Below are 13,842 nucleotides of genomic sequence, written 5' to 3'. Positions count from 1 at the left end.
ATTTGTTTATATTATTATATTTTACTTGTACAATTTACTATCGATTCTTTATCAATCTTATGTAAATATTGTATATTTATATAGTTTAATTGATATATTACATTTGAAATGAATTTGAACACATTATGACATTATTTAAAGCATTTCCTCTATGAAATGTAATTCCTATTGTTTGCAACAGAATTGGTGAGTAGCATTTTACATTCCAATGTGTTTTTGTATATATATATATATATCATATAATCTTATTGTTGTTAAATTATGTTTTATTTATAAGTTATCGGGATGGTGAATATAGAATTGACGTTTTCATTTTAATTAATGATTACATGATTATTTTTATGTTTTGAAAACTTTAAATAAAGACAAAATGATGAAACTGATTAAATTGTGCGCAAAATAAGAATGTCTAAATTGCTTAGTCATATGTGATATGACGCCGGTAGATTCTTATTAATCTTTTTAGGGTTTTTCACGATTATAGTATTTGTTTTATCTAAACTCAATAATTTTTCTTTGATGTTTTTTCCATAAATTTCTCCCTCATTCTACTGGAGGACTTGTCGTCACAATGAGATGGACCTGTCCACTTACGTATGTTTGGCTGCTGAACCAGACCCCAACCAAGCATGATTAAGAGGAGGATCAATGTAAGAAAGAAGGAAAATTGTTTCTATTAACTCGAATTCATCGTACGCTAATACAACATTGCAATAAAACGATGATGTTTTTTGTTTATATTTTGCAATACAGAAACAGTTATGTTTGTTGTAAACCAAAGTTTTTGTGTAAGTGATGATTTGTCCATATCATTTCTATGTCATCTTTGTTTTGTATTTCTTATTCGTGAATCTCAAGTGGTTTCTTCGTTCGCTCTCTACCTATGTGTGTGTAATTTTGGATTGTGTTTTGATATCGTTGAAAGCCAATGAAAGCCTCGCAATTGCTTCTTATTTGTTCATATTGATATTACCAGGTTGATCAGTAGAATGGAGCAGAACATTTGCCAAATATTCGACTAAATTGCAGGGATCTTCAAAAGAAAGTATGCTATTTTGGTGAGCAAATCTGTCCCTCTTGTAACAGTACAGGAATATTATAAATTTAATTTTAGAATCTCCACTTCACTAAAGTTTGAAATCTGCTAGATAACGTAAAACGTTTAAATAAAAATATCGGTTATGATGTATATTTAATTGCCGATAGTATTTACATACTTATATATGACTTAACAAAATAGACTTTAAGGATGAATTAAATAAGTTGGAATGAGGGTTATATCATTAAAATATGTATATTATGCATGTAAACCATTCATCATTTAACAGAATCGTCAATATTGAGAACTGCTTTTTATTTAGTTTCAGATTCCTTCGGTGTGATTTGCAAGTTGAACTGTTCACATCACAAGAGTCATCAATTTCCTGTTGACTTTAAGCTACAAAAAGGAAATACTGCTTACCTAAGGTGTCGACCATGTTGTTCGGCATATTAATTAATACTGTAATAATATTGAATGCATTTTACAAACATTCTTGGCGGCGTGTCAGTAGACCGAAACAAATTATCTGTTCATCCGTAGCGTAAATTGTTGAACATTTGTCGTTAAGGGGCAAATACATTTCAACATTGAATCCATTGTAATTGATGCAAATTGATATTTTTTTCATAACACTAACGATGTTTTGAATAGATTATGTTGAAAATATTATTTCTTTCTTTGAAAAAATGTGTATGTAGCTCCAAATTTTATTATTCCAGAAACAATCAGCACAATTCATACATTATAATTTGCAATGTAAACAATTAAAATCAATTAAGTCATGACAAAATTGGCTTGGATTATTCTATGTGAATTCGCTTGGGCTAAAGTGAGGTAAGGTACGGAGACCGACTTAGCGAAGTTATCAAACGTTAATATTAAAAACGTAAACGCGACACATGCCATATCGCAATAACGTAAACAGCTATTTTGTCTACGAGTGGAAAGTGATGCCGCTTGATAAACCGTTCTATGACCACGCTCAATAAAAGAGTACCGATAACTAAAATATTGACAATAGTTTTCGAAGTTTACAATAAGAAATACTCCCATGGTGCCCCGTTGAATATGAATTAGTTTAGACGGAATTATCGGATTGCTTATTTATTATACTGGAGGTGTGCCTTTCGTGGAGAATATCAAATAACGAAAAATCATGTAATATCCTGTAGATAATTCCGTCTGTATGTTAACAAGATAGACAGCAATTAGCATCAGCCGAGTTCCGAGAACCCTAGATGGAGTTTCTTTGTTTTTCTATACTGCGCTTACGCAACATCATAACAATGTTATAAGAATTCGATCCTGAATGGAATTATAAAATATCGGGGCACTACTAATGACATGGCAGTGTTTTAAAAAAGCTACTTTTATCACTTTCCACTTCAACTGGCAGGAACGCAATTATTTGTAATTATGACAAATCATTACGATATTTTACTAGAGATATTGTAACAGAATCTATAAGTAGGTTTACACGGTGCATCAGTTTTACAGTAATTGAGGATACATTTAAACAATACACAATGACAGGTACTGAAGAGACACTAAAACAAAACAAAAATGAAACAAAATGAGGAGACAGCAAAGCAAAAGATTACAACATGAACAGAGGAAACATTTAAACAAAAGATAAAGAACAATATAAAGTGTCAGGAACTGAGGAGACAATACAATAATGTCGGTGTCAGGAACTGAGGAGACAATAAAATAATGTCGGTGTCAGGAACTGGTGAGACAGTAAAATAATGTCGGTGTCAGGAACTGAGGAGACAATAAAATAAGGTCGGTGTCAGGAACTGGTCAGACAGTAAAATAAGGTCGGTGTCAGGACAGGTCAGACAGTAAAATAATGTCGGTGACATGAAATGGTCAGACAGTAAAATAATGTCGGTGTCAGGAATTGAGGAGACAGAAAAATAATGTCGGTGTCAGGAATAGAGGAGACAGTAAAATAATGTCGGTGTTATTTTATTTTAGTTTCTCCTCTGTTCTTGGAACTGAGGAGACGGTAAAATAAGGTCCGTGTCGGGAAATGAGGCAGTAAAATAATGTCGGTGTCAGGAACTGAGGAAACATTTAAATAATGTCGGTGTCAGGAACTGGTGAGACATTTAAATAATGTCGGTGTCAGGAACTGAGACGAGAGTAAAATAATGTCGGTTTCAGGAACTGAGGAGCCAAAAAAATAATGTCGGTTTCAGGAACTAAGGAGCCAGTAAAATCAAATCGGTGTCAGGAACTGAGGAGACATTTAAATATTGTCGGTGTCAGGAATTGAGGAGCCAGTAAAATAATGTCGGTGTCAGGAACTGAGGAGCCAGTAAAATAATGTCGGTGTCAGGAACTGAGGAGCCAGTAAAATAATGTCGGTGTCAGGAACTGAGGAACCAGTAAAATAATGTAGGTGTCAGGATCTGAGGAGCCAGTAAAATAATGTCGGTGTCAGGATCTGAGGAGACAGTAAAATAATGTCGGTGTCAGGAACTGAGAAGGCAGTAAAATAATGTAGGTGTCAGGAACTGAGATGACAGTAAAATAATGTAGGTGTCTGGAGCTGAGGAGAGAGTAAAATAATGTCGGTGTCAAGAACGGAGGAGACAATAAGATAATTTAGGTGTCGGTAACTGAGGCGACAGTAAAATAAAATCGATGTCAGGTACTAAGGAAACAGTAAAATAATGTCGGTGTCAGGAGCTGAGGAAACAACAACACAAAAGATAAAAACAGAAACGGGGGAGACAGTGAAGAAAAGATAACAGCAGGAACTGAGGAGACACTAAAACAGGGGAGACAGTGAAGTATAGATAACAGCAGGAACTGAGGAGACACTAAAACGGGGGAGACAGTGAAGTATAGATAACAGCAGGAACTGAGGAGACACATAACAAGAAACAGCGACAAGAGCTGAAGTGACACTGAAACAAACGATAAAAAACAGGAACTTAAATGACAGTAAAACTTTAGAAAACGACATGAATTGAGGAGAAATTTCAACCATAAGTAACAACAAGAAGTTATGAGACATTAACGACCATACATGGACAGAGCGCAGGAGGTTTTTTTTTTTTTTTTTACACAAAAACAGGCACGATTAGATACGAAACAAAACAAAACGTCAGAGAACGAGGACACACTTAAACAAAAGAGTAGATATGAAAACAATACTAAAAAACCGTAATTCCCACAAAACATTACAGTCAAATCAGGTATCCAGGCAGGGAAAATATTCCAGACAAAAAGTGTTTTTGTTATGAATGTTCTTCACGTTTAATAGTCTTGCTTTTTCATATTTCAAAATTAAAACAAAACTGAATAAGCAACCACTACTCGTTTGAAAGGTCAAAATAAAACTCTCGTCCGATAGCGCAATACAGCTCCAGTCGTTGTCTATAAATTATCTGTCCCCTTGGTTCCTGGCACTATGTATTGTATTGCTTTTCCTCGTTTTATATAGCTTGTTATTATATTGACTATTCCACATTTCCTATCGCTGTCCGTGTTTTTGGTGTCTCCGCGGTTCCTGTTGTTGTATATCGTTCTGGTGTCTCCTCGGCCGGCTATCGTTTGTGTCGATCGTGTAGGTGTCTTCTGGGTTAATGGGTTTGATGTCTTCTCCGTACGGGTTGATAGTTATCGTGTTGGTGAAGTACTCGTCTATTAAGTTGACTTTGAGTTCTGATTTCGTCCTTGTTTGAATAGATAACAATTATAAGAATTGCATCCTAACGATATCCTATACAGCGGTTAGCCTGCAGGTGTACATTGCTAATTGATTCTCATTCAAACTAGTATCTTAATCAAATAGCCATTTGTCTCATTGTTTACAAATGCGCCATAGGCAAAATATTGCTTCTCGGGCGACGATAGATACTCAACATCCCTCAGGCAAAATATTTTATTAAGAAAGCAAGATTTGCCTGCAATTTATGAGTTTGACACATTTCTAGCATATAGTATGTGCACACAGAAGATTGACAAACATACCGTATATTCCATGTATTGATTTAGTCGAACATATACGGAATTATCATTGAAAGATGAAACGAAGAAGAAATATTATGTTACTTTTAATATTATTTCTCCTTCTGTTTGGTTATGCTATCTTACAATCCAGGAGTAAGAAAAGGGACGTGAAAGGTAAGGGTTTTCAAACATATCAAACACACTTCGAGGAATTTATGCTTTAAAATGTATCGAAAAAAACATTGAAACGAATATCATCTTTCAAAATGTATATTTAATCTTTTAAATGATTATACATCTTGTAATTTGTTTTTTTTTTTGTTTCTTTTCAAATAATTGATTGCATTTTTTTCAGAAGCAGAAGCTATGTTAGATTTTCAATATATACGGAGGGGCGAAAAGAGAAATGATTATGAAGTAAGTAGCTTTTGACAAAATTTATAGAAAAAATGTATGGTTCAAAATATATTATCGTACTAATTGATCGATAAACATGTAGGCTAAAGTTGCATGTAATTGTCACGACTGTAATAGTTTTTATGACAAAAAACTGTTAAGAAAGGGTTAACTGTTATGGATGCTTTCGTTTGGTTGCGTTGGATGGTGGACGTAATTCACATATAGCCACAACCAAGGTGGAGTCCAAATTGTTTCTATCTATCAGCTGTAATTCTAAAATGAAACAAACACAGGAAAATATAAACAGTGTAACAAAAAAAGAATGAGTACGGTGTTAGCTTCGATCTTATATTGTGAATGGTAAGATGGTTTTACGTTTATAGCTAAGGATAAGGAGGAAGATTGTTTTAATGACAGAAGTACTTTCGGTTTGCTTCTATATTCTGTTTAAAAATCGTTACATATTTGATTTATATAAACGTACCATGACGATTAAGTTCCAACTCGGGTATGATGCAACACACTATATTTTTCTGGGCCGTATTCACGACACCGTTTTCATGCTCAAACTCATGATCAGATTCGCGCTGAAGCCCAGTGTCGTGTTCTGGTGATAAATTGATAACACAGTTTTGTTTTGCCAAGATTGGGAAGTGTGTTTGAGAATACAATTACATTTTTTCTAAAGTTGACATTTCGAGCGTGTCACATGATTCATCCCTGCAGGTGGGGGGTCAGGAAAATAAAACACCTGCTGTTACCCACTGCATGTATCGTAGGAGGCGACTAATGACGGAACCCCCTGCAGAATTGGGGATTTGCTTTGGTGTCCTCTATTTGGAGACACAAAATAAATCTGCTGCGCCCATTGCAATACTTGGGATCTTAATCTTTCTTTCTACTTCTAACTACCTTTTATTTTCTATCGCCTTGATTGGCAACACCTCACTTTTGACTTGACTGTTGAGCGTTCGCCCAGGTAATGAAGGAAATGGGTTATGTCCCGAGTCCTTAAATATGGTAGTTGTTATTCCCTGCTTAACGTTCAGTATTAAGGGGGAATAGCAACATCTGGTTCACTCGTTGTCAGTATAATGTGACCGGGCGGAATGCTGTGCTTGGTGCCTTCGGCATGGTATTTCAGTGAGATAGCACTATAAAGTCGGCATCAGATCCGCGCTATCACAAGGAGACAAGCACACCAAGATACCATGTCTCCTGCATAGACACACTCAAGCACGCATATACTACACACATGGCGGCACGTTCTTAAATGACCTTAGCTATTAATAGGACGTTAATCAAAACTAAATCAAACCAAATGATTCGAGCGAGTGATAAAAAGGTTAGTCTGAGCACAGAATTCCTGCTTGAGCTTGAGCGTGGTTTCATAATACAGGTTCAGGTCTTCGATAATGTTGCACGATATTAAGATGTATGTTATGATGTTTTTGTTTATGTTTGGCTAAGACATTCATCTTGCCACTGAGAATGGATGTTTTATTAGAAAAAAATACGATAGTATATCTGCAGTTGTATGTGAAATATTGGTAGTGTACCGTTTTAGTAAACAAATATTCCCTGAACTTTGCTTGTTTTATTGACAACACATTTAACATATTATGCAGGTAAATCGACGTCATTCACACATTGGGTCTGAAAAAGACAAAACAAGCGTTTTCACTAACAATCATAAAGAAAACGTCATCGCCTCCGGTGTCAATGTCAAGCAAAACTTTGCTGAAAGAAAAGAGCAAGAGGTCAAGACGATCACCACCCTTAAAGACAACGACCCTGATAAACTGTATAAAGATAGGAGAGACAGGCTTCTTGAAGTCTGCTCAAGGCAGCAGTTCGATCTCAAATCACCTCCAGGGGTCTTGTCACGAAATATTATTGACCGCCGGCAAAAGTTTGCTTACTGTACAATTCAGAAGACAGCTTCAACGTTCTGGAAAAGAGTGTTTCGGGTAAGTTTAAATTATATGTCTTTTTGTACCGACTTTGAATGTCTTTCAATTTAGCTGTATAGTTGTTCTTCACAAATTAGAGAATGCCCGATGCATGTAAGACTGTTCTTTAATTTTTAATATACACCAACGTCATCTCCGTAAGTAACATGTTTCGTTACTTATTTTTACGAATACCAGTTTTCTCAGAAATCCTTAAGCCATATTATTCAGAACTATTTGAAATCATAAAATAAACAACGAATAATTAATGATTATTTTTCAATTAACACCGTTTTGCTCGAGGACTGTTTGATGAATAAATACAACAGAATACCGAAGCATAAATAAACAACAATTCGAGATTAAAATCGATAATATCAGAGCAAATATCAATGAACGAATGTCTCACACGAAGGTAATGGGAAAGTACATTGATAATAAGATCACGGTTCGTAGCCACGAAAATGTTATCGCGCTCAAACTCAGAATACGGATTCTCAAGCACTATTTTTTGTTCCGGCGATCTAATGATAACAATTCCAATTTTGTCAATAATTTGGAGGACAGTTGGATAAATTGAAATTATTACCATTTTCAATGTTTACGCGTGAAGTTTTGACAATATCCCGAGATTCAAGCGAGTTATATGAAAGTTGGTTTGAGCGAAGTATCCATGCTTAATCGCGAGAACGGTTTCAGTAAGACGAGCCCAGTTGTTAAGGAAGGGTTACCATTTCTGCTTCAGCAACGGCCATGTAAAAATACGGCCATTCCAAGTAATTTCACATCCTCATACTGCGAAATGGGGTAGTAACAACAGAACGAGAGGGCACAATAGAGCTTTATCACCAGGGGTTATAGGCTTCCCAGATATGTCTGTCCATGTCACCTGCAAGTACGTGCAATCAAAGTCCGAATAGAGTTATTTAAATGGGTCTACTTGACATACTGGAGAAAGATCACAAGGAGTGATAATCTTCCCATATTTGTCTGTCCATGTCCCTTGCAAGTACGCGCTATTAAAGTCCAAATAGAGTTATTTAAATGGACCTACTTGACATACTGGAGCAAGATCACAAGGAGTGATAAGTTTCCCAGATCTGTCTGTCCATGTCACATGCAAGTACGCTCTATTAAAGTCCAAATAGAGTTATTTAAATGGACCTACTCGACATACTGGAGCAAGATCACAAGGAGTGATAATCTTCCCATATTTGTCTGTCCATGTCACCTGCAAGTACGTGTAATTTAAGTCCAAATAGAGTTATTTAAATAAGCCTACTTGGCATACAAGAGCATGCTCACCAGGAGTTACTAGTATATGTGTCCCAGATTTGTCTGTTCATGTCACCGGTTATTAGTCACAAGACCACACGTTTGGCCCGGTTGCATTTTAACGCTTAGATTAAAATTGCTCTTGAATTCTTGTTTTGTTTAGACCATCTTTATTATTTTACTTATAAAGTGCTGGGAGGTGTTTTTTTGATACTTTTTCCATTGCATAGCCATGCCGGGAAGAAAGTTCCTAATGTGTAATCCCTTTTTTGGCAGTGGCACATTGTACGTGGATTCTTAATTAACATTTAAAATTAGATTTAGAAGTTTAAAAGTTAAAATATTCTTTTTCCATTTAAGAAAATCTCCAGGATTATTATATAAAAAGTATTGCTTCCTCATTTTGATGCCAGGGTTCATTTGCAAGTTGTATATTAAATTATATAGAATATTTTCATCCAAAGATACAAAGACAAGGGAGGCTTGAGTAAGGAATCACATGCATTATCTTCCCTGCCACTTTATTTGCTGTAATGTTGACTGCACAATTGCTTAAAGTTTTTTTCTCACTTTAAGACAATATCCAGTTGAAAATACATTTCGTGTCGAAAACAATTGAAGCAAGTGATCATTCTTTTTATCATAAATGCAATTTTAACAAACCAAAACCATGGTATATTTGATGATATTTTTGATGGATATTTGATGGTATATTTGATGGTATATTTCAGATCGTCATCGGGGAGTCTAAGGCAAGTTCACCTTTCGATCCATCAGTTTTAGCACTTCAACATTTTGATCATTTGAAGGACATACCGATAGACTTGAGGGAGAATTTCATGAAGGAATCACTGACGTTCCTGTTCATCCGTGACCCGTACAGTCGTCTATTTTCAGGATACGTTGACAAGCTTTTTTCACCTAATTATGTTTTCTGGAAGGGGTACGGAAAATTTGGGATTGAACAAGTCCGCACAAATCGCAGTAGAAATGATCTCACATGCGGTCATGATCTCAGTTTCAGAGAATTTGTAAAAACAGTTATTTATACAGAAAAACACAATACTCATAGAGACGGTCATTTTACAGCACAATATGAACATTGCGATCCATGTAAGTATAAGTATGACGTCATCGGTAAACTTGAAACCCTCGCGCAGGATACGTTTTACCTTTTAAAGAAAATGGGAAAATTTACATTAATGAAATCGGTCATGAACAGATTTCATGAAAACACTTTAGAAGATACTATTAGAGACCAGGTAGATATGTTATTCAGATTTAGGTCTTATTATCCTCTTTGTAAAGTCACATTCTTCGAAGCTCAAAAATTAATGTGGAAAAAATTTCAAATTCGTGGAATATTGAGTAAACACTCGAAATATCCAGTTACTAAAGAGGAGAGTGAAAGAATTACAAACAGAGATTTTACACGTATGTTGTACTTAGGCAGAGGAGACGCTGTGGATAGGAATATATCTAAGAAGAACAAGGAAGAAGCTGTGCTTGAGGCATTTTCAACGGTAGATAAAGAAGATATGGAGTTATTGAGTGAACTGTTCCGTCCTGACTGCGAACTGTTTGGTTATGATTGTAGGCCTGCTAAGTTATTCAAAATAAAGGAGGTTATCAAACCGTGGTATTTTGATAGCAACACAGCATAAAACATGTTAAAACAATTTTACATTTGACGTATATTTTTTATTTATTAGAAGCAGTTTTTATGTGTGCTTTAGTTTAACTACCTTTTCGATACTTTATTGAGTTTTGATATATTTAGTAGCATGATAATGTTAAGTATATGAAAACTGTATTTGATTTGAATTTGGTAAATCAATCATGCATTCCTGTGTTTGTTTTAAAGTAAGCACTCCGAAATAGAATCAATGGTGTCATCACTTCTCTGATGAAAGTTAAAACGATAGTACCACTGGTGCAGATTATGTAGCATAAAAACTAATATAGAAACTGACTTTGTCTCTTAAACGTCTCAAAACTTAACAAAAATATTGTTGGACCCATTTTCTCCTTACATCATGGATTGCTGAAAATATTTACTCCATAAAGGAATAGGAATTGAAAGTGTTCGGACATTAAATCCAGTTTATAAAACACAGAGTCGGTAACGTTGCATACATAGATCGATATATCCGCCTCTCCTGTAGTGCTGTGAGGTTCTAGCTAAATTATACGCTGGACCGTAAGCGTTTATGCCAAGGGAAGGTAACTCGTGCTTTGTGTTTATCTGTAATGCTGTCTCCAATACATGGTCGCTGTTTGTAAATGCGCAATCACTGGATTTACCTCCCTTGCAGCACTGACTTACATCATCATGCTAATGTTGAAATCATACATCCGTGACGATGCTAACTGATAAAAACTTGTGAATATTAAAAGTGTCACTGAAAGTGATACAATGGACGTATTTCGATATTTTGACATGGTTGCAGGAAACATGATTTCCGAAAATGTCAGTTTATACATGATGCAAAAAAACGTAAATAAAGATTATCGTCTATATTTCCATAGATTATTTCCGGTCTCTATGTTTGACTAAGAAAAAGAACAATACAACACTGTAAAGTGGATTGTCCTAACATCAAACACCAACCAGTCACGCTATCCTGTCTTAAGGCTAGATAGATTCCAGTGTTCTTTTAAATTCCGGTCTTATTTTTGAGGATGGTTATTTCTTGACCTCTTCCTTATAAAACAACATAACTGGTTTGCTACCATGGTCATCGAAAAAATATAGGGTCACTCATTGGTTTTATCAAGCGCTTTAATTTGTTTTTATGAATTGACCAAAGATATATCAATTCGTTCGGCAACTATTTCTTTGCTACTACTGGGTTGGTATTGTTTCTTTCTGATCATGGCCTTGGCATGAGCAACCGTTTCTGGAAGATTTGCGTTCTGTGTTTCTGGAAGACTCAATGTCAATAAGGCTGCAATAAGAGATAGAAATCCAAACACGAAAAGGGGGACTGCATGTCCTATCCGCCCAGGAACCACCGTGGCCTGTTTACAAACAAAAACGAAATGCATTGTCATTAATTACAGCAGGTAAAACTGGTTTTACATATCAAAGAAAACAACAATTTCAATATGAAACATTTTATTTATTACTTAATGTATATTTCCTTAAAATATTCAACACTAATAGCGCTACATTTGATTGTGACACAGTGAAAGACTTTCATGTATAGATTATGCTTTTTTACTTCAATAAACCTTAATAAAAACGTACCAATCTTGCAACACCTGGGGCCGCCATATATCCCATGTTTCCCAAGGACGTACTTATCCCCATGCCAGTGTTTCGGACCACAGTCGGGAAAAGCTCCGCCGACCACACGTAGATAACACTGAAGCCTACCGCCATTCCTGTTTTCCCTATCATTGCCAACACAATTGGAACCAATTTAAAATCTGAAAATGGAAAAGTGGTGTTTATTGAAAACCCAATAAAAATGGATACTAAAACTGATTTGTTGCGAAACCCATTTTAAGTCACAATAAATATGGGACCTGACGTGATAATATACTTCATATATTTCCATATCAATTGATCAATGAATATGCATTTTGCCGCCAGTCTATCATATGTTCAGTTTGAAATTTAAACATTTTGTACCAAGTTTTATTTCGAACATTAATACTTCTTGTAAGGACGGGTGTTTATGATAAATATACATGTTGTAGTACTGACAATTGTTTAGATGTCAATGCATCTTGTAGTATAGAAGGAGTGCTTAGCTATAGTACATAGACCTTTCAGAGCAAGGGCTGGGCCCGAATTCATAAAACCATTTTTCATGCTCAATTCAAAAACTCAGGTTTTGTGCTGATGTCTAATTTGTTGTTTCACTGTTATAGAAAAAAACCTTTTTGACGTGATCTGGGAGAATTTCAGAGATACTTTAAGTCGTTTTAATGTTTATACTAGACGTTTTGAGTGTGTCACATGATTTTAGTGACTTACAAGAAAGTTTGCTTTTAGCACTCTAAGCGCTTGAGTACGAGAACGAGAACGATTTCATGAATACGGGTCCTCGTGTTTCCTTGTAATATTTTCAGTTATAATGTAAATACATTCGGAAGTGAGAACGAAACCTAATTTGTGATGTTATTGAATCTTGTAGCAATGATTAGTATTTACTTGTAATATACATACAAATAGTGGCGTGAACAAACGTTTAGTAACACTGTTTTTTTACATACTTACTAATAAATACGGGTTTTTTGTATATGCGATACGACACAATTGCTCTAACTCATATCAGTCCTCGCCTTACAAACCCCAAAACCCGTATCAGCCCCCGTAGTATCATACCTCAAAACCCGTAAAAGAAAAATAGAGAATAAAACACGCCTTTTTCCATATCACACCCAGTATCAACCCTCGACCAGTATCGGGTTNGCATGTATTATTCTCTATGTATACCTCCTGTTGCGAGGATGGATGTGACACCACTTCCTAGCAGTGACACTCCCGCCACCGCCATACCCGATATGTACAGCTTCTTCCGGCCCACTCTGCCAGCTGAGAACAGGGCTATTGTGTAGCCGGGGAAGTCAGCAAGACCACATAGTAGAACGTTTAGGTAGAAGTTTCCTGCCAGATTTCCGGTGTTCAGTGTGAACCCAAAGAAACAATGGAATACCACAAAACTACAAGTAGAAAATTATCACTGACAATTACATGGCGAAAAAAAAATTGAAACACCATAGCTTCAAATAGAGAACAGCACGACTACACATATAGAGCTTATGCACGATGATAAACACCAAGCTTATAAACGACTATAAATGCAAAGCTTTTAAACGAGCATATATGTAATACAGAGCTTACAGAGCGTTTACACGATTATATAAACAGAGCTTTTACCCGATTATAAATACAGAGCGTTTACACGATTATATATACGGAGCGTTTACACGATTACATATACAGAGCGTTTCCAGGATTATATATACGGAGCGTTTACACGATTATATATACAGAGCGTTTACACGATTATATATACAGAACGTTTACACGATTATATATACAGAGCGTTTACACGATTATATATACAGAGCGTTTACATGACTACAAATACAGAGCGTTTACACGATTATATATACCGAGCTTTTACCCGACTATAAAAACAGAGCTTTTACACGATTATATATACAGAGCGTTTACACGATTATATATACAGA

The 13,842-nt window shown here is 35.6% G+C and overlaps 2 protein-coding genes and 1 long non-coding RNA gene across 3 annotated transcripts in view; 2 read left to right on the top strand and 1 right to left on the bottom strand.

The window, feature by feature from the left end:
* The first annotated feature begins 5 nt into the window (after positions 1-5).
* On the top strand, positions 6-1,823 carry LOC110457583. Its single transcript, XR_002463702.1, has 3 exons — positions 6-650; positions 977-1,058; positions 1,362-1,823. It is a non-coding gene; the product is annotated as an uncharacterized LOC110457583 (long non-coding RNA).
* A 3,193-nt stretch (positions 1,824-5,016) lies between these two features.
* Positions 5,017-10,318, top strand: LOC110457619. Its single transcript, XM_021508975.1, has 4 exons — positions 5,017-5,182; positions 5,364-5,425; positions 7,036-7,377; positions 9,366-10,318. Exons 1-4 carry the CDS (start codon positions 5,083-5,085, stop codon positions 10,296-10,298), a joined length of 1,437 nt encoding a protein of 478 aa, XP_021364650.1. The 5' UTR covers positions 5,017-5,082; the 3' UTR covers positions 10,299-10,318.
* A 2-nt stretch (positions 10,319-10,320) lies between these two features.
* The window catches only part of LOC110457618 (organic cation transporter protein-like), a 19,841-nt gene continuing 16,319 nt past the window's right edge, over positions 10,321-13,842 (bottom strand). Inside the window, exons 8-10 of the mRNA XM_021508973.1 lie at positions 13,082-13,308; positions 11,885-12,066; positions 10,321-11,655 (exon numbers count right to left, since the gene is read on the bottom strand). Coding sequence (XP_021364648.1) covers positions 11,428-11,655; positions 11,885-12,066; positions 13,082-13,308 — 637 coding nt within the window. The 3' untranslated portion in view covers positions 10,321-11,427. The remainder of the gene's footprint in view (positions 11,656-11,884; positions 12,067-13,081; positions 13,309-13,842) is intronic.

This window comes from Mizuhopecten yessoensis, unplaced genomic scaffold (assembly GCF_002113885.1).
Source record: "Mizuhopecten yessoensis strain PY_sf001 unplaced genomic scaffold, ASM211388v2 scaffold9253, whole genome shotgun sequence".
NCBI lineage: Eukaryota > Metazoa > Mollusca > Bivalvia > Pectinida > Pectinidae > Mizuhopecten > Mizuhopecten yessoensis.
This window is presented reverse-complemented; position numbering and strand designations above follow the sequence as displayed.